Here is a 21739-nt window from a genome sequence, read left to right on the forward strand (position 1 = left end):
TGCAGATGAACTAAGCTGTAAGTTTTAAAAAATTTATTTAAAAATGTTTTGAATGGCAGATATCAAGAAAAAAATTTGTTCAAAGACCTTCCAATCTGAAAACTTAAACTCTGACCAAAAGGTAGTAACTGGAATTACCTGTGCTCCTGCTTCTGCAGGAATCTGGGGAAGATTCATTCTATTTTACTGCGGAGTGTAGTTTTTATGTCTTTGAAGCACTTTGACAATAAACCCAGACTACAAGAGTAAATCTTTGCATTTAAAAAAATATATACACATATAAAACTTTCACTCCACATCACCCTGAACACACCATTCCCAACATGGAGGTTACAGAATCATGCAACAAAGCTGGTTAGAGCTGATAGTACATTTTGGTTAGAACTTTATATTCAGATCTTGTCCAGTGTGATCTTAAGTCTTTCAACACCCTTGGATCAATCTAATGCTTTCCTTTGGGATCAGTAAAGTATTTTGAATTGAAATTGAATTGAAATACATTGTCAAAATATGGATGTTTAGTAATTTACTAAAGCTATGAGCTAGATGTGGAATGTAATAAACATATAAAAGTAATGACCATAGGATATTTTAAGTTAGAATTTTAAGTTAAAATATTTAACCTACCGTACATCCATTTAGATGTATTTTAGAAATTAAAGATGTGGATATAGTATTTTCACGCCTTATGGAAGGACATGAATTAGTACAGTACAGCTAAAAAATATCAAAACATTTTAAAACCTGGCTCCCAAAGAGTCAGTTTTAGTTCTGAATGATGTCTAAAAACATAACTCAGCTGAAAATGACTGAAAAATTGGTTCTTTGGAGTAACTCCAAAACTTTTTCTTGCACAGACAGACTGTGTTGTGTTTACTGCACTTGTTTCAGTCTGTTTAGTTTATGGGATCCAGGTCACAGTGCAGGCTACATGTGCTGTGAAGCCCAACAGACCAAACATAAGGTCAGTGTGCCCACCTGACCTATCATCGACTGCTCTCACAATCATGTCAATGACTCATAGGGAATGACCTTGGAACATCTGTGCAAAATCGTTACACCTCTACAAAAATATGACAAAATATACATTTTAATGCATTCAAATTGTTTTTCAATGCTTGGTTAATTCATTCTCTCAAATAATATTAAGTCGTCCATATAAGATTGCAACATAGTTACAATCTTACTGGGGCATTTTTACACAGCACTTTACTGTAAGTAAGCATTTAATGCAAAAGAAAGAGGTTGCAAATATACTAAAAAAAATAAAATAATCATTTGTGTGTATTAAGTCAGGAAGGAACTTAAAAGAGAATAAAGATACATTGTGTGTTTAGAAAGAACAGTCCCCACAAAACATGTTGTGTTAATGGGTCCCAATAATGCATGAAAACAAGAAAAAGTGTGTTTGAACATCCCAACACATCCTGTGGTAAAAGCATATTTTAAAGCCTTAGTTTTAAATGAAACTCTACACCTGTCTCAAAATGAAGGCAGAGTGTGAAGACGCATGCGATCCATCAATAAGTGCACTGAGTATTAATGTAGTAATTATTACAGAGCCTGATCCGGTTCAAACATCAGCATGCTGACAGGAGATGGAGCTGGAGATTATGTTTATATGCAGTAATTTTTCATTAATGAGCCTCTCACTGTCAACACTGACCTGACACATGTGAAGGTTTCAAGGAGGAGAAAATACTATACAGCACACCTGTACAGCATGAACGTCCATAGCTCTCAAGCTACATTTACTAAATAGCTCAAGCTCAGTCACAGAGAGTAGAGTGTATGTGAACACCAACATTCAAGTCTTGCCACAAATTCAACACTGTCTATCTTATTATACAGGATTTTGAGTATCCACTCCAGTCTAAATACTTTTGTTGCCCTAACAGGTTTTCTTTTGGTATTGAAAATTGAAAGAGGAGAAATAAATAAGCTGGCAAATGACTTTTACAACATCAAAACAATTCAAAAGATAAAACTGACCGTTCAACAAAAGGAAGTGAGAGAAAATTAGCTGTGTCAACAAACTTTGCCATCTCAATCAACGTAAGCAACATTTTGAAAAACAAAACAATAAAGAAGAACTATCACTGAATGCTACCCACCTATTTTGGAGCAAGGCAACTAGATGTTGGATGTGATTGAGCAGAAAAACACAAAATTCTCAGTACTTATACATACCGTATTTTCCGCACTATAAGGCGCACCTAAAAACTTTCAATTTCCTCAAAAGCCGACAGTGCGCCTTATAATCCGGTGCGCCTTATATATGGACCAATATTGAGCCACAACAGGTCTAGCAACTACGGTAAGCAGCCGCCAACTTCATTTCAAGCATTTGGTCTCTGTTACCCAGAAAGCAGTTGGGCACAATATCGCAACACCGTGAGTGAAACAATGACTGGGGCAGCCTACTATATAAAGTACTCGGGGACCACTTCTTTACAAATGTAGATGTGTAATAGAGTACGGAACAAATTGGCAACACAAACTACAGCGTCTATTCTATGCGCCTTATAATGTGGTGTGCCTTATATATATAAAAAAAAGTTTTAAAACTTTTTTCACAATTGAAGGCGCACCTTCAATAAATTGAAGGTGCGCCTTATAAAGGTGCGCCTTATAGTGTGGAATATACGGTACTTTCTTCGACCTGACATCAGTCAGACGTAAACCGATGCTGTGTCAGTTAGAAACAAAACCTGTGCTAACTACTTTTCCAACAACTTTCCGCCAAAGAGCCAGCTGACACGGATATGCCCTTTGGCAAGGAATCAAACCCACATAACCTGCTGGATAGCAGCTGGGCTGTGAATGACCTTCCCTCATGGTACAGGTTCTAACCCAACTTGTTGCTGGCAATATCAGCAAACTCCTGCACTGTTAATTCACAGTTGGTTACAGGAGCAAAAAACTGAAAAGAAAGGTCGAAAATATGTTTATTTTATTTTCTCAAGTATTCTTTCTGCCTTGCTTTCACCTTCCTCAGCTGTCTCTTCCTCTCGGTGCACTTTTCTCTGTTTTTCTCACCCTGTGTGTTGAGAAGGACTCAGCAGGTCAGGAGCTTTGGTGGAAATCAGCAGTGTTTTTGTCCATCTTTATGTGTCTTTTTGAACCTTATAGTTACCCTCCCACCTTACTATGCCTTTTTTAAAAAAAAAGAAATCTGGATTTTTATGCCAGCAAACCAGTCAGAGCCTGTTCTATTGAACTCAATGTGTGTGCGTGCGTGCGTGCGTGCGTGCGTGCGTGCGTGCATGCGTGCATGCGTGCGTGCGTGCGTGCGTGTGTGTGTGTTTGGGGGGAAGGTGTGTGCAGGTGAACAAAATGGGAGTGAGAGCTTGTTTTTGGACAGCAGCAGCAACTTGAAATGCAGAGCTGGAGCGGGTGTACGCAATTGTGCATGCGTGACTGTGTGTGTAACCCCAACACCCACCCATTATACACGCAGCCCTGCGACACCCGTCTCATCAAACAGTTGGACGCCGGCCAAGTTCATCTGTTAATGGACAGAGAGTGCCGGGACCCAGCCATTCCTCCCTCTACCCCCTCTGTCTCTCTTTCTCTCCCTCTCTTTTTCCCCTTTGTCCCCCACTCTACCCCCATGCCCTCTCCTCCTCATCTCTCCATATCTATCTTTTTTTTATTCCCCCCCCACCTCAGCTCCTCCCTCATTTCTCTCAACACCTCTTGGGGCGGTACAGATTGGGGCCTGAATTTCCCTCGTGCTGCAAAGATAAACATTGCGTGTGCGTCCTTTTGTCCCGTCAGTCCATCAGCAGGACGGTAGAGGTCTGCTGCACATGTACATCGACCTTTGGAGAGCACCTACAAACAAACAGTCTGAAGCCAGCTTGAGACAACAAGAAGATAAAAAACCAAACAAAAGCTTAAAAGCATGTTAAGTCTACAATCCTTCTGTGAGAGTGTATTCGGGAGAGAAAGAAAAGCAGTGACTACAGTTCAGAGCGTGTTGAAACACATCTGGAGTTCAATCGAAAACTGCAGGAAAAATGGGAGAAGGGAAAAAAAGGGGCATGTGGGATTTCATCCAGGCTTTCCCGTGGAATACTTCATGCTTTACTCTCAATTTAACACTAAAGCCCATGTTTTGATGCCCCAGCAATTAATTTTGGTTGTTGTTGTTTGGTAGGGACAGGATGTGCTCTTTATGTGATGGTTGATTCAGTTTTTAATTATACTGCAGCTGTGGTTGAATGATTGTGTGACAGGAATTTTCAAATGAAAATAAACAATACAGATGATTTTCATTTGACCTAAGCCTAGGATCTTGTAATCTTTCATGAAAACATGTCTGCTTTCATTATAATATTTTATTTGTTTAATGCTACATGTCACTGGACCTGTTTGAGGTGCTAATTTTAAGGATCTTAACATGCAATTGTGGAGTAGAGAGCAAACATCAGTCACACATTTGCTTTTTTGATGACGTGGTTCTTTTGGCTCCTTCGGTGCATGACTTTCTGTTTATGCTGGCTGGACTCAGAATTGGAGATGATAAAAGAGACTTTTCCTCAAGGGTTAGGCCCAAAGTAGAGCTGCTGCTCCTCCTTACTGAAGGGAGTCAGTTGGGCTGGTTTAGGCATCTGATTAGGGAATCTCCTGGGTTGCATCTGGGCAGATCTCATTGGGAGGAGACTCAGAACGTGCTGAGGATTTTTTTGTATGGGTTTATTTGTAAAAGATGTCTGGAGTTCCCTGTACTTCAGTGAAGTGAAAGAAGGTATGTAGATAATATTTAAAATATTTTCCAGTTTCAGTGTTCAGTGTTCTTTACAAAATTAAAGCTTATTGATCTTTGAGAGAGCAAACTTGCACTATTATTCCATTATCAATATATTTCTTGAAGATGGTCTCAAAACAACAACATTATCATTTATTGCAATAATTAATCATCCAGCAAATTTTGTAATCATGACAGGCCAACCTATCACTTTTCAAAATTTTAACCCAAAATTTCTGTATCATTTCTGTGGCATGCAGCGAAACTCTGTTTGCAATATTGTGTTAATTACACACTGCAAAGAGGTGATTTCTGTGTATTTTTGCCTATTTTGCTGCACAGATACTCTGTTATCGCTATATGCCCTGCTTGAATGCTGATTTGCCCTCACGCAAGTGTATTAACATGGAAACTTGACTAGCTTGCTTAGCGAATCAGGTTGGGTTGACTTGCTGCTTTGTTTTTTTTTACAAACTTACAGAGAATCTGAATAAGCATTTTCAGTGCAGTTTTAGTTTGAATGAGCCACAACCAATTCAACATCTGCATACGGTCACAGTTTTTCATAAAGAAAAAAAGAATGTTTATAGTTGTGTTTGTAGATGCTTCAGTATTTCTGTGCCAGTTAACACACCCACAGACTCAGACAGAAAAGCTTAAAAGGTACGTTTTAGCAGCTCTTTATCCATTTTAGGGGTGGGGGTAGGATAAGAGAGGAGGGGGGTGTTGAAGATGAATTATCCATTAGATTTCATCATATCTTACGCGGGCAATTACATCAAGAAAATGATCGCGGGCACGGGATCAATTATGCATGCCCTTGGCCAAAGACCAGGCACTAGGCAGAAGGAGAGGGCATGTGCACACTCACACACACACACACACATGTGCAAAGACAAGGAGGATCTCATAGATGTGGCGCATCAGTTCATCTTACTGCCTAAAAAGTTCATACGCTTAATAATTTAGTTGTGTTCTGGATACAGTTTCCCAACTGAATATTAACAACTTTGAAGTGAGTAACAGCAGCCAGAGGTGTGTGTGCGTGTGCATGTGCATGCGTGCGTGCGTGCGTGTGTGTGTGTGTCTGTGTGTGTATGGATGTATTTGTAAGGGGGCTAAAAGAGACCTCAGGAAACAGGTCTTGTGAGTCCCACCGGAGACAGCACCTCGAAACACACACACACACACACGCACCCACACACACACTTTCACTCATCCATTACAACACCGTTTGCAACAGCGCTCATTCCTGAGCAATTAAGAATTCCTTTTCATCGGTACGTAGGTTCCCATATCTCGCTCACAGCGCTTGTACACAAACCAGGAGAATAGGAGGGAAAAGCAGGAGTGTCTGTGTGAGAGTTAGAGGTTAGGAAGGGAGGTTTAAAGATGAGAGAGAAAAAACAATAAAGAGGAAAACAAAGAGATTAATGCCTGTGTTGTGCTTCATGTTTGTTGTTTCTACTTTCTTAATTGTCAGGCTTTATTAGTGAAAGAAAATTGATTTACTTTATTGACTCTTCTTTTTGTCTTGCTCTCACAAAAAAGAAACATAGGTATCTGAGTACAAAGGCGGAATAGAGCGTGTTTCTGCACACGCAGCTTGCAGAAACAGAAGCATTTTTCCTGCTAACGACAGAACAATAGGATGCATTTTCTTTGTCTCCTTCCTTTTTAAAGAGTTTTTGCCAACGGTTGAAGAGAAAGTCAATTAGGAAGACGAATCACTAGCTCCAAAATGGCAGCTGAAGATAGAGATGAGTAAGGACGGAGGAAAGAAAAAAAAAAGACATGTATCTGACACGAGTTTGTTCAAGGAGAAGCAGAAAGACTGAAAAAGATGTGGGCATCGAGAAATCTTTTCCAACATGTCAGGACCTAAATGTACAGGGGAGAGCCAGATGGTTCACGCTGGGTGATCTTTGTCAGTGTGTTTGTGAAAAACAAGAAGTGTAATGGGGAAACAGAGAAGACATCATGCAAATTAAACGCATCCAATCTCTGGCTCACTCCTCAGTCACTGTTTCAATTAAAAAAATGCTACTTTCATTTATATTAGTCTAGGAAAACACATACATATCTCTAACCTAAGGCGTGAATGAATAAAAACACACACACACACACATATGCACAAAGAGGCATTAAAACACACAAACACCTCCTGACATGCCGGCTCTGACAAGCGTGGCTGATGTGTGCCTCCAATGCGCATGGTAATAGCCCAATCAAAAATGCAAAACAATTGGCAATTACTGTGAGGACCTAATGGTCATTAGAATTTACAACAAGGTAATGAACTAAAGTCTGCCCATTGCATGCATATTCATAAAGCTATCTGAGCTTTGAAGATTAAAGTAGCGCTTAAAATTCAAATGAGCCACCGCAAATTATCGGGAAAAAGTCAGGTCTTCTGCTGGTGACGATGATTTGGAGTCTGAGCTTATAATCAGTCCAGAAACTGATGTTGGTAGCCATAAAATGTGAGACTGCCGACCGGCAAAGAAGCGTCTACTTTGAAAACGTCTATTTGTGCTCATGGACATGTTAAATGCCTTTTAAAGAAAAGGTTTTATGGTCAGATGAGGCATTACTGAGCAGTTTGATGACAAGAAGAATGAGTTGATGTGAGGTTATTAAACCTAACAATGCAACTTTAATTGTCAAGCATTACGGCGGCAGCGTTTTCATTTGTTCTGCTACTGGAAGTGGATGTAATAATAAAAATCGGAGAATTACATCAATATTCTGCATCTTCATGCAGGCAAAAATTACATTTCTTCAATGGCTCAGAGCTCAACCATGTTAAAAATGTGTGAACTTCAGTAAAAGTCGCTTCCAGTCAGTTTAGAAAAGCTCCAATTATTTAGAGCAGTGATCGAATGTCCATCCATTCATTGCTGATGGCTTCAAATAGAGTGGATGAGAAAGAAACTTATTTAAGGACATTCAACTAAATACTAGTGAAGGGTGTGTTCATATATATGAGCTTATGTGTATAGTTGTTGACCATGTGTGGACTAGAGAAAAGCCCCAATAAAGGAAAATATAGGCATGTAATTATTTTTGTTTGTTCATCTATATCAATGGGATCTTATTGCAACTGTCTATATATTTGAAGTTTATCAAATTGCAACAAAGTAAAAAAAACAAAACACATTAGAAAATTAGGTTTGTGGTAGAAGGACGGTTTTGCCGCAGAACATTTTAGAGTAAGCCAATGTGTAATTTAATTTGTCAATTCATATCAATGTCAATATGTTGCTCGTAATTTCTCATCTGGTTCTGAAATGAGGAAAACTGCGAAACTAGCGGCAGAGTTGGATGATCAGTTTGTATTGTCTGGACAAGATTTTATAACCCAGGGCTGTTTTTCTTTCTGTTTGTGTTCAGGTAAAAAGCTTCAGATGCAACTGCAGTGATATGTTTGAAGCTAAAAGTCCATCTGTTTACAACATGCCGAGAAGAAGGATGCGAAACGAAGGAGGAGACGGTCGCCGTGACAGGAGGAAGCCGACTGAATCTCAGGATGCAAAACTCAACAATTAGACTGACTCACACAGAGTGGTGTGTCCACAGTCTGTGTTCTGCTTACATAAGCAGCTACATATAGTGCGGTCATACGTCGAAGTAGCAGTTCAGCCAAACTGGAAGCAAGGAATCAGAGTGGAGACACACACACACGCACACACACTGCCAGCTCAGCTCTGGCCGCCTTTAACAGGGACTATCCTGCATAAACTCACACTGAAAACACACAACTGATGTAAGTAATGACAGGTAACACTGACGAATGGACACATAAGTAGTGTGTGTGTGTGTGTGTGTGTATGCGTGTGTATGTCTCTGTGTGTGTGGTATATAAAGCCAGTCTGTAATCCAGTGGCCTATATAAATAAGCTTTGTAGTGTATAAACAGTTTTATGTACAAGCCTTCAACATAATAAGAGAGCTGAGCTACATGTGCAGCCCCTGTGTGTGTGTGCATGCCTCGCAACAGACACTCACACACTCACACAAAGTGAGCGGCCAAAAACAGCAGCTTTCCCTCTCACCACCAAGAAGTAAATGTAGCGTGGATGTCGAGGCACTTGCATAAACACAAAGAGCCGGATCAATAAACAATCCTCCATCACAGAGAGCGGGTCGACCTGACGTCACCGACACGCCGCCACCACCGCGGGGAAATAATCCCCCTTCTTCCAACGTCTCATCCCGCCCTGTCACTGTTTGGGGAAAGTTTGCCAGCCAGCCAAAAAAAGCGTGGAGATTTTTCCTTTTTCTTTTTTTATTGTTTTGTTTTCTTTTTTAACACATCTGTCATCATCGCTGACCGTTGTTGCTGTTTTGGTGCGTCAGCGCCGCGCTTCTCAGAGAACAGCCGTCAGTCAGAACGTGTGGGCAGTCTGACGTCTTTTCCTTGGGATTTTTTATTTTTTGAAGTCGTTTCTTCATCATCGTGGTGGTGCTGTCCATTTCCTGCTCTGCTTCTATTTATTCCAAACCCAGAAAAAAGGCATCATTTCCAGCATGGCATGGGTTGGTAGGAGATCTCACTGAATATTAATCTGATATGATAAGATTTTATGGCATTAAAATATAATCTAATCTAACAACATAATCTCCAGCTTCTAAAAGATCGATACATTTACAATTTTAGGATCGATTGAATTTATTCGTAGATTATTAGTAGAAAAATACGTTCATAAGACGATTATCCTATTTGTCATTCTGCTTTTCATAGAGTAACACATTAACAAAGATTTTAGCCGGTTAGCTACGGAAGTCGGCTGCTGAACAGACGTCCCACTCGTACCATAACAAGACTGATTGATAGTGACTATTTAGCTTCTCCAACATGACTCTTTTTCGTGACCAAAAATATTCCTCAACATCTAAATTTGTGTTTTTGTAAGTAACACGGAACAGTTTCAGAGGCGGCTTTCAGCCTCCTGCCCACCAGTGTGCAGCAGCATTGCTCTGTGCTCCATACAGCCAAAAAAAACTGATGATTTCTCTGGCATCTCATTTAAAGGTTTTTAAACCGCATAAACAGAAACGCGGAACATTTGAGCAGTTTCACAAAGCGGCTTTATGACTGTCTTACATTACGCTTCGGTACTTTTCACATGACGTTTTGTAAATTTTCAAGTAAAAATGGAAAATCTCACCACACTTTCATCTGACTAGCAATGCACAGAAACATGGAGTAATGTTACAACTTCAATTCTCAGCCAGAGAACATTTCACTCAGTCTTCTTCTCTCGCATGTCATTGGAGTTTTTTTTTAAACTACATTTTCTAAACACTTGATGTACCTCAGTACCAGCAGTCGGCCCTGGTTTAGTTCACCACACCAGGAGCACATTGCCGTCAGCATCTGCACTGGCAAATCTGATTTTCAAGAGCACAACCGGCTGCTATTTAATACTGATACATTATTAATGACTGTTGATCATCAATTTATCTTCTTTTGCCACGTTATTTGCCTTGCATCACTTTCTCTGCAGGAGCATGATTTGTTGGAGGAAAAGAAATACCAATCAACGCCATAAGCACAAAAAGACACACCAAAAAAAAAACAAGGATCAAAGCAACCTGCTGTACATATGTGCAGGAATCTAATGATCACCGCAGGGAATCTCTCAGCTACTCCACAAAGAAGTCAAAGGTCACAGTCAGGATCACATTCAGCCTTAGCTTTAATCTCAATCCCTTGTTTTGACCACTATTTTTTTTTTCTTTTTTTTCCAAACTGCAAAGCCTAAGAAACCGCTTGCATGATCCCCCTCTGCGCCTCCGGAGGAGTCACAAGTAACACTGGTGATGTTGTCGGGATGTCATCAGGGTTACCTCAGCCCGGGCCTCAAGCTTCACAAGTCTGGGAGAGAAAGCAGAGCTGCAGACAGAGGAGGACGGAGGTGCTCGCTAAGCGGACAGGGTTCAAAACCAGGAGCTTAACGAAATCTTCTCGGCAGTTGCGGAAAGCCAGGATACCTCGGCTTTACAAATATTCAAGCAGAAAACCTGCCAGACGAGGATGCAGGACGAGGTTTATAGTAGTTAACACTTTAATGCTGTCTTATATAACAGTGTGGGTGTGTGTGCTGTGGAATTACCAAGCAGGATAAAGCTCGAGTCAACTGACTCGTCTTTGTTTTATTGCTGCTCTTAATACCATAAGCAGCAAAATTTTGTTTTTTAGCACCATCGCCCCATGCTGCCCATATTCAGTTTTTCTTCTTTTTGTTGAGCACTAAATAATTTATTCCAGCTTAGTTTATTTATAAAATGCCAATTTACAGCAAAAATCATCTCAACTCGCTTTACAACACAACTGATTCAAATCATATCAAATATAGTCAAATCAAAACAATTCAATCCACTCATAAAAACAGATTCAGATTCTCTTCCTAACATCCCAGGTCAGATTTAACTGTAACACAGATTCACACACAGATGCCATTTGACAAAAACTGGTAAATCTACATACGCCCTCCCGATTTAACTGAGTCGTTCACTTTTCATCTATCCATCCTCCTGAGAAAGTATGAGGCGACAGTGGACAGCCGGTTGCATCAACATATAAATTTGTACCCCATATGATTTAGAAATTACTTCTTTTTTTTTTAATCACACTTAAATGTTTCAAATAACCAAACACATTTTGAAGAGAGATTATTTTTTCTTTTCAAAACCAACTGGAATGAAACAAAAATATATATATAATTTTAAAACACAAATGTTGAAATTACAGTCAGCCATGGTGGTGTTCATGTCAAAGTTTAGGGTTAGAGTAACTTAGTGACTCTGGATCTGGACAGCGAGAAAATATCTGACCCAAAGTTTGCGACCTTAAGCTGAAGCAACTTGGATAATGTAGCAGGACAACGATCCAAAGCACGTTTGAATTGTTCAAAAACAAACAAGAAAACGAAGATAACAATGAGAGAGTTCAGGAAGACCCTAATCGAGGTCTGAAAATAAATACGATTAAGATGTAGACATGTTAGACACGTCAGTCAAGCTTCAAAATCCTCAAATGTGGCTGAACTAAAACAATTCTGCAACAAAGACTGGGCCAAAATTCCTCCACAGTTTGATGATTGTTGATGTCAGCGGGAGAGGCAATGTTGGCTTGGATAGATTTTTTTTAACCTCAATAAATGAAATCATCTTTTGCATTCATCAGGTTACTTTGTCTGATTTAAAAAAAAACTGCAAAAAAAACAAAAAAAACCAGAAGAAATCTGAAGGGGGGAAAATACTTTCTCCCAGTGAGGTTTAGATCAATATACAGATATATAACACAATGCAGACCACTGGCCTTTGCAGAAGATTATTAGCTTTTCCAGTCGTCCCAGTAACCTGTACTGCATGTGTTATCCTGCCGCTGATGATTCCCACACACACACACGCACACACACACACACAGCAGCGTGTTTACATTCGGAGAGGCCATTCACTGTGCCGACGCTGTTCAAACGCAGCGCAGCACTCGAGTCCACTAAATAAAATCTTATGTGGAGAAATAAAGAAAGGCGGACAAAAAGGGAGAGCGACAATAGATTAGTGATGGCAGCCAGCGTGTGAAATCTCTTTGTTGGGCTCGCTGGGATGTTCCACAGCATGAAACACACACTCACACACACACATGCCCACCAAACATACTGTAATTGATTCAGTATCAATTGGCTGTCCTGGATTTGCATTGACTGCTAATGCATCGGGGTGAGACTCAAAGAGAGAGAGAGGGAGGGAGAGAGAGAGACAGACGAGAAAAAGGGAAAAGAAAAAGCAGAGGAAGGATACGAGATGGAGGGAGAGTGTTCTGAAACGGAGCCAGACTGTGATTGGGTGTTAAAAATGCACTAATGTGCACTGAGATGGGCAGCATTAGCCACTGATGATAAGCTAATTGCTAATCAGTAGATCATAGACTAACAACGCTCGTGGTGTGAGGCTCCAAGCCAGGACGGCACTTCAGCGGGGCCTGAGCGGAATGGAGGACCGGATATTTTGGGTTCAGAAATGTGAGAAATTTTGGGGGGATTCATCATCCTGCTCTTGTAGCGATAAAAATCCGTGCTAATGAGCTAATACAGATAGCTTATCAGCCAATGTTTCACTGAAACGCAGATCGCTGGCCTCATCTCGACTCGACATCCAAACCACGTGAGCTAAATTCTTGCACCTCATTACGAGGAAATCAATTTGGAAAAACCAAACAATAGGAGGTGTATTTACAGCTGAAATAATCCACAAAGAATTCCTTCAAAATTTCAATCTTCAAACCAAATACATTTTTACATTAATATCCACTGTTGATGGGGAAAAAAGAAATGGGACAAGACATAGCTGTTCACACACACACACAGACCCCTCTCTCTTTCGAGACATTAGCGATGCTGTTTCTGAGCGAGGGACCGCCTCAGGGATTATAATCAGAATTTTCATCTCAGTTAGGGATTAATAGAATAAATGGGCAAGCAAGAGAGTGCTGAGCATTTATGTGTGTGTGACTTTAATGGTCAGGTACCCAGCCTTTTTTTGCAGCAATGATTTGCCTTTTCATTTATCACACACACACACACACAAACATCTAGGCCAGAGCTGTTTGTTGGTTGCAGAAAAAAAGCAAAAGTAAGTGTGCTTTGTGTGGCTCAGATGCAGATGTTTATTTTTTTTATTTCAAAATGCACATGCTCTCAGCTTGCACAGTACACAGGATGCATCCAGATGTAAACATGGGGGTGCATAAACTCTAAATTATGTCCAGTCAGCGTTATTATGTTGGAAAATATTCAGGCCGTTCAGTAAAAACAAAAGTTGCATCTTGATTCCTTTTGTTCCTCTTGTCCAGAGGCTCTATAAAGTTTATAAAGCAGAACATTCACAAATAAGAAACACACACAAGTCATCTTTCTTCTTTTCAGTGTCACTGTGAATATTTTTGGATCGCCACAATCGCAGCTTCAGCAGATTATTATATATATATATATATATATATATATATTTTTTTTTTTGCATCTCCTGCCAGTTTGGGGTCAATTAGGATGAAAGCTGGGGTCGGATAGGGGAGGGAGAGGGGGGCGGCTGGAGGGTGCTGGCTTTAATTATCAGCTATCAGGATGAATGTGTTGCAGAGATTGGCCGCTGCGGAGAGAGGGAAGCTCCGCAGAAAGAATGGCAAATTAAAGGGGAAAGACGTAAATTTAAACAGACCGTTTAGAGATGTGTTTCCCCCCTTTTCATGAAGCGGCAAACTTTTAATAATGCTCGGCCTGTCCACCGCTCAGTGTGGTGTCAAGCCTGGAGAAGATGTATGCTGCTGCTGTCCTGTTTTCCTGTCCTGTCTGAGCGTACAGCTGTTCCCACCAAGACGTTCCCACACGCAGCACTATTCAAGCAACCAGACGCCCTTATTATGATGTAAATCGCTCTAATAACCCAGTTTAGCTGCTGAGTGTCTGCGAGAGTGAGAGTGTGTAAGAAAGCATGTGTGTGTGTGTGTGTGTGTGTGTGCGTGTGTGTGTGTGTGTGTGTGTTTTACATACGTGCAGACACCAGAGAAGCATATAAGCTAAAAGACGAGCTCGCGTTCCTGCCGTTGTGGAGAGAAAAGGTCAAGGATGGCGCAGATTTTCCGAAAAAATCTCCGTTCCCGTAGCTGCAACGTTTCAATCATGGGAACCGAGTTCAGCTCCAAATGTGGAATATGGGGCTCATTTTCTCAAATTCCTGAGCTGTGTTCGGCAAACGGAGTGATGAGGGGTGTTTTTCATCTCTCCCTCTCCGTGCAACAGCTAATTTAGTACACGGCTAAAAACTGCCGCTAATTAAAATGCACAAGGAAGCGGGTGGGGGGGGAGAAATAGCACTGTAACAAATAATTAGTGGTGTTAGAACATTTCCGTGAGCGAGGCTCTCGTTTGATTCAAAAACGGAAAGTGGAAGGATTCTCCAGCGTGAAGGTAAACTCCGAGAGGGAAACTGACGTGGGCCAAATTTATTTGGGTAAAATACGGCGCCCTGGGAAGGAGGGCGGGCGCACCAAGAGCAGGAGACATAAACAGAGTCCCAGCGAGACGCTTCAGCTGCTCCCAAGACCAAAACTCACACACACTGGTCAGAAAATGATCCTGCATCAACACACACACACATACACATGCCTTGACCAATGGGAAAACAAATTCAAGGGCACTCTTGTCTCCTTTCAACTGGCCAGTGGGAATAGGCCACACTGGGTAGGCACACACACGCTGCACAGCTGGTTAATAAAGCCCTGCCTCACACAAACAGATACACACTACATCCTGACCAGTTGGTGCAGCACACACTTCACTGGTCCACTGTCCGACCCGTGAAGTTCAGGCAGACCTGAGTTGGTTTTACTGGGACAAATGTTTTCATTCAGAAGCAACAAAACATGCCGGCTTGTTGTACTACAATAAAAACACGATGACTTAAAAAACCTTCTGTCCTTTCAAAAGGATAAGAAATCTGCATCTGAGCTCCTCCAAACTTCTACTAGAGCTGTTTCTGAGGGCAGTGAAGGGAAAAGACGAAGTACAGCTAAACATCCAGCCATGATCACACACAAGCCCATGCTCTGAACGTTCAGTCACCTGTTTTTCTGCAGCCTGCCGCGCCTGTGTTCATGTAGAGCTGGAGGTGATGCATGTTGCTCTGTTTACCTGGGAGGGGCTCCTGCTTTGGGCAAATCCCCCGAGGCGACGAGAACCTCTCATCGTCTTCGTCTGCTAGCGTGGCCTGAACCCCGACTTCAACCGGCCTCCGGCCACGCAGAGAGTTCAGAGCGGGTGAAGGGGTGAGGGCCAAACCAGGGGAGGGCGAAGGGGGCTTGTCCAGCCCCCTGCCTATGGCGAGGCAGGGTGGCCCGTGGCATCGCTTCCTCTTGTGCTCGATGAAGAGCAAGATGTCTGCCAGGGGGAAGGTGGCCTGGCACTGACCGCAGGTCAGGAGGTCCTGCTCCGGCGAGGGGTGAGAGTCCGGACCCAGCCGGGCCAACCGGCCCGCAGTGGGGACCGGATGGTGGCCGTTGAGGCTGCCGCTGTCCTCCGAGTGCTCCGAGCAGCGCTCCGACAGCTCCTCCGACGAGACGACGGCCGTGGAGAGGGGCTCGGCTGCTGCGGAGGCAGAGGGGAGAGAAATTAGATACTTGTGTTTAAATTTCCAACCTATTGATGCGACTCCTGGTGGGATGTGATGAGAGGGACCCAACGGTCACACACAGGATCAGAGTCATGGAGACGGAGCTTCACATGTGGTTCACACAATAAGGGGCTGAGAACGAGGGCCTTGTAATAATAGAAATGCACAAAATGCAGCAAAAGTGATTACAATGCAAGATGGATCTGGATCACAGATCACAGCAATAAACGGTGGGAAATAATATCCCGAATGGATGCAAAGCTCCAATCACACGGCTTTAAAGATAACAATTTCATAGCCAATGACAGGGGGAGCTTAGAAAATGATGCGTTGAAAAACCTAAATATGTGGATGAGTTTGACTTGCCGGTCCGTGTTTGTACACGGGCTGAGCCTTTAATCAGCGCGGAGGATTGTCACAAACACATCCAGCACATGTGCTGCAAAAGGAGAAGGAGGGACAATGGGACGACTAGTCCCTCTGCTTGTGCCTCACGTCCGGACCTCAGAAGAGTCCAGTTTCTCCCTCCTAAGGTGAGGAAAAGGTGGACATGACTGCTTTTTAAGGAATCTTCTTGTAGAGCTCAGGAAGCAGCAAACTGGGAGGACTAAAACTCAGCGTCCCTCTTTTAAAAGAAAATCTTCCAGTCCAAGGTGAAGAGTCTGACTCTGAGCTAGTAGCCTAATGTGCGCTGACCTTCTTTACTCATCTGCCAATTTCACATTTTAATGAACTTAAGACCACTGAGAATCAAAAAATAGATTTTAATTTTCACCATCTGGGTGATTGGATACAGATTTTGGTCTGATAACAGGAAGGGGGGCAGGGAGATGGGACGGAGCGCCGTGTGCACACACGTGTGGCCGAGTGTCTGCAGGAAAGTGTGTGTCTACAAGGGAGGGAGAGAGGCTGGGTTGGTGGGAATGTGGACTGCACCCCTCCTCAAGGAAATATCTGGACGTCACGGTCCTGAACGACATCAAACTGGGACGTGGATTCTCCAGGCCCAGCAGCTTCCTGAACACCGCTTCCAAAATATTCCCTGTCTTTGATTAATATTCAGGTCTATGCAAGTTAGACAAAAAAAACCCTGAAGAGGGGTAGCATTAAATCCACTTATTTGTTTAAAAATAAATGTTTTCTATCTGCAAAAAGCTCCTGACATATGAAGGTGAAATTGAGAGACAACTTGTAAACTGAAAAGGAGGTAAATTACTAAAAAAGAAAAAAAAAACAAACAAAAAAAATCTCAGTAAAACAGAAACATGCAGAAGCCACTCATCTGTGTCTAATTTTAGAGCTGAGCAAACAAGAAAAGGAGCAGAGGGGATATGTCTGCTGCTCACTAAATTCACATGCCACAACAGGATTTACAGCCATCACTTTACAGACATGCTTTTTCAGTTAGATTGTTCCTTTCAAAAGACTGAAAATATCTGTTGACACAAAGTAAATCCAACATTTTCTGGAGGATAAAAGACACCTTTAGTGGAAATGCAACGTGTTTTTAAAAACAGGAAATGTAGAATTATGTAAAATTATAAGAAGGGAAACGGGAATGAAAATAAATGTCCAAGTTTTTTATTATTATTATTATTATTATTATTATTACTGTTATTATTATTGTTGTTGTTGTTTTGCTCCTGTGGCTGAATTTTGAGCCCCGTTTGCTACATTTGGAAACCTCTGTGTGTCTGTGTGCTGGAGAAAATTTGCGTGGCGGACAGAATGGGTGCAAAGGCTACATGTATGTAAAAAGTGATGCACAGACAAAACGGGGGGGAGTTCCGGAGAGAGGACGTAGGTTTGGGGTGATGAAGACGAACTGGGGAGGGGGGAGATGTTGTTGGGGGGGGGGCTCCCCGCTCCCCTCTTTCCCTCTCTGTTTGTTCCCCCCACCCGTCCTTACGTCTTGTACGCTTTTCCTTTATTCTAAAGAGCTCGCAAGACATCAGCCCGTATAGACAGGGAAAGGGGGGGGGGGGTTGGAGGTAAAACTCCTCTGGTTCAAGTTTGGAGCTGGATTTTCTAATCGCGCTCTGCCTCCTAGCGACGGGACAGGGTCACTGTCACTGCGCTGTCCCCCCTCTGAAGGAAACACACACACACACGCACACCCCTACACACCACACACTCTGTTTCTGTCTCTATCTCCAAACCAAACACACGCGACTGCCCGTCAACGAACTCTAATGTTAATTAAGCAGCGACGCGTAAAGATGCGCTAAATAACCGCTTGTTTTCTTGCGCGTTGTCCGCAAAGAGAGGCGCACACTTTGCCAACAGCCTCGCAGTTTTCCAAAACACTCGCACCGGCTTTCTATTGAGAAATAAAGCTTTTACGCGCAAATAAAATTAAATCTAAATACATAAATAAGAGGTTTTTTGAGAAATGGACTTTGTGCGTAAAAGTCAAAAGCTGTTGGATTAAATTGTGTTTCTCTCAAACACCAAACATCTGATAATTACGTTTTTGTTAATTTACCTGAAGCTTTAAAGTGAAGTTATTCCGTCAAGTTGTTCATGTTTTAATTTCTTTGTAGATAGCATTTCTAGTACAGACACACAAAACGTGGCTTAAACTTTACGAACATCTTAAGCAGCATTCACTGTTAAAAAAGAGCTAAATATACATCACTAAATCGATCATTTTGATTGGCTCAGATAAAGAGTTTTTCGCTCGATCCAAAAACGTCCACTTTACAGTTTCACCTTCCTTTTATTCCAAAACAGAGCAGGCGAGCTCGCACTGCAGGAAGCGAAATTCTAGAGGGTGATCTGTCCACAGAGCTCCGCGGAGAGGACGCGCTCTGCTCTGACCGGAGCGACCGTCGAGATCCAAAGCGGCTGCGTTTACCAGCACGTCAAAGCTGCACAACTTAAAACTGGTCCATCAAAACTTTTTTTTTATTCTCCCACTCTTCCTTTTCATGTTTCGGGAAGGCAGCTTTTTACGCACGGGAAGGTGTCGGACTTTGTCGCCGCGCCGCAAAGTCCAGTTAGAGTGTCCGGTGTCCAAAACACCCCCCCTTTTTTCTGTCCCCCCTTTGCTCCCAGATGGGTGAACTGAAACAAAAGTGTTTCTAACTCTCTCTTTAGAGGCTTTTACTTACGCGAGAAATCCCGTTTGCTCAGGTGCTGCGGTTTGCCTTGCTTGCGGCGAGACATGGTGGCTGTTCAGCGGCTGCGTTCAGCGCGGATCACATCGGGGAGATACCGGGGTGACAGAGGAGAGGAGGAGGGGAAAAAAGAGAGAAAAGATCTTCATCCAACGCCTTGGACATCTACCAGAGGAGGTGGAGGAGACGGAGTAAAAAAAAAAACCCCAAAATAATAATAAAATAAATTAGAAATAATAGAAAGATAGCGCGGAGGCGAGGATGGATCGCGGGATCGCCGTCATGGCTTTTTTGAGAAAGGAGAGCAGAGAAAAAAGAGAGAGAGAGTGAGGTGGATGGAGAGAGAGAAGGGGAGAGAGATTGAAAAAAATGGCAAAACCCCCCCTCCACCCCCCCCACCCCACACCCCCCAACACACACACATGCACGCACACACACACCCACCACCCCTCCCCTCTTAGCTGTGCAAGTTCAAGTGCACGGACGTGACGTTCCCGGCGAACTTGAACGTCAGGCGGCGGACGGACACCCGACATACAAAAACATGGGCCGGGCCGAGGCACCCGAGTGGGAGTGGGGAGTGGGAGGAGGGACAGACAACACCATTGGACGATCATTAGAGAGAGAGAGAGAGAGAGTGAAGGAGAGGAGGGGGCTGGACATGAGAAATAGACCCAGCGCAAGCCAATGGACACAGAGATCAGGGGGGCCGGACAAGAGGCACTGCGAGGGAGGGAGGAGTGTGTGTGAGTGTGCGGGTGTGTGAGGCAGAGAGATGTATAATGAAAGCAATATGCAGAGAGAAAGAGGAAGGTGCATGCAGAACAGGGCACTCACTCTGCTGCATGCAGTGTGCGCCCTGAATGTGTGTGTGTCAGAGAGAGAGAGAGAGAGAGTACCTGGACCCACGCGTGTCCCCAGAGCGCGTACACAACATTAGGAAGAGCAAAAGAAACGGGAAGGAATAAGTGTGTGTGGCTGCAGTGAACATGAACGGCAGGTTGAACCGCCAAACAGCAGCATGTTCTGATCCAGGCCGCAGGTTCCGGATGTCAGGAAACATCCAGAACCGGCCCAACGTCGATTGGGGCCAAAGGCAGAACCAGGCTTGGTTTTGGGGCAGTTTATCCAACAAAAAATTATCATTTTGAAAATTTGTGGGAACTCTTTGCCCTTGTGTGTTTAAAAATAGTAACAAATACATTCAGACCTCATTCATTTAGGGTGTTTGTTTCTTTTCCCACAATGCCACACAGCAAATCCCAACCAAGGCTCTTTCTGTTATTCCCATTCATGCTTGGTTTCTCTCTGGGTTCTCCGGCTTCCTCCCACAGTCCAAAGACATAACTGTTATATTGATTGTCTAAATTTATCTTAGGTATGTTTACAATAGAAATATCCTCATCACGTCCTATAGTGGGGAAATTCTGGTGTAACAGCAGCAGCAAAGTGACAGATTAGCTTCACACAATGATAAAAATGAAATATGTATTGAATAAAAAATAACATACTGTACAGTAAGGTGAAATACAACATAAAATACTGTACAATTATATACTTGATCCAAAGGAATGTGGAGCTGTGTAGGATCACTTTAAAATGACAATACATGCAATATATATTCACGTGTATTTCTGCATTAAAACAAATTATTTACAATAAGTGGCAGTAAAGCTGTGCAAATAACAACAGAAGTGTTATTTTAAATAAAAAATGTGTAAACATCTGGTGTTGGGAGCGTGATGATTCCAGAGCCCAACAGCAGCAGGGAGGAAGGATCTGTGACGACGCTCCTTTATGAACGGAGGACGCAGCAGTCCCACACTGAAGTAGCTCTCCAGCTTTATGCTTTGAGTTGGAGACATTGTCAAGTAGTGATGTTATTTTATCTAGCTTCTGTCTCTTCAGTCTGCTCTGATGCTTCCTGTAAAGAGCATCGGCGGTGTGAGTCCAGTCCGGTTTATTGTTCAGGTGAACTCTCAGGTAGAATCTCGTTGTCCACTCCCTGGATGTTGACGGCTGTCATTGAGCTGGGATTGTGCCTGCAGAGGTGAATGTGTGACTGCATAGTAGTTTGTCCAATGAGTCTGTTTGTTGCCCTGTGATGGACTGACTACCTGTTCAGGACGAACCCCGCCTCTCACCCAGTGACTGCTGGAGTTATGCACCGGCCTGCAAGTGAAAGTGAGCATAGACGATGAACAGTCGACCTCTTTCTGGTAGATATCATTTGCCAGAGTCAAATAAGCATATTTCCTAAAAGTAGACATTAAGTACTACTTTTCACGATTAAGTACACGATTCTATGATCGTGCAGATTATAGAAAATAGCAGTTGACAGAGAGGTTATGCAGCAAATACAAGGCAGGTGCAAATCGATACATGGTTTGTAAGATGAAGACCATTTCCATCCAAACCTGAAAAAATCTACCACGAAAAATCAACAATGCAACAATTATAAAATAGCAAAGAGGCAAAATGTCCAGGATCCAGTCCAGAACCAACTCTTACCCTTAATGTTGCATCAAAATGAACCATTAGAGCCCTAAAGAGCCCATTTATTAATTATTACCCCATTGAATATCTTTGGATTTACATTTTTCCCCCCTTGTATTTTGATTTTATACCTGAAAATAAACTACTTTACTATTATGTATGTAACCATTGCACAGCACTTATTTCTCACTATTTC

The 21739-nt window shown here is 42.5% G+C and overlaps 1 protein-coding gene across 3 annotated transcripts in view; it reads right to left on the reverse strand.

Annotated features, from left to right (window-relative positions):
• The window catches only part of bcl11aa (BCL11 transcription factor A a), a 54860-nt gene extending 35426 nt beyond the window's left edge, over positions 1–19434 (reverse strand). The window contains exons 1-2 of one of the 3 annotated variants that reach the window (XM_008430338.2): positions 19042–19434; positions 15382–15903 (exon numbers count right to left, since the gene is read on the reverse strand). In XM_008430338.2, coding sequence (XP_008428560.1) covers positions 15382–15903; positions 19042–19096 — 577 coding nt within the window. In that variant the 5' untranslated portion in view covers positions 19097–19434. The remainder of the gene's footprint in view (positions 1–15381; positions 15904–19041) is intronic. The other 2 variants (XM_017309040.2, XM_008430340.2) reach the window with 2 other exon arrangements.
• Between the last annotated feature and the right edge of the window lie 2305 nt (positions 19435–21739).

Source organism: Poecilia reticulata, chromosome 15 (genome assembly GCF_904066995.2).
Source record: "Poecilia reticulata chromosome 15, P_reticulata-male-v2, whole genome shotgun sequence".
Classification (NCBI taxonomy): Eukaryota; Metazoa; Chordata; class Actinopteri; order Cyprinodontiformes; family Poeciliidae; genus Poecilia; species Poecilia reticulata.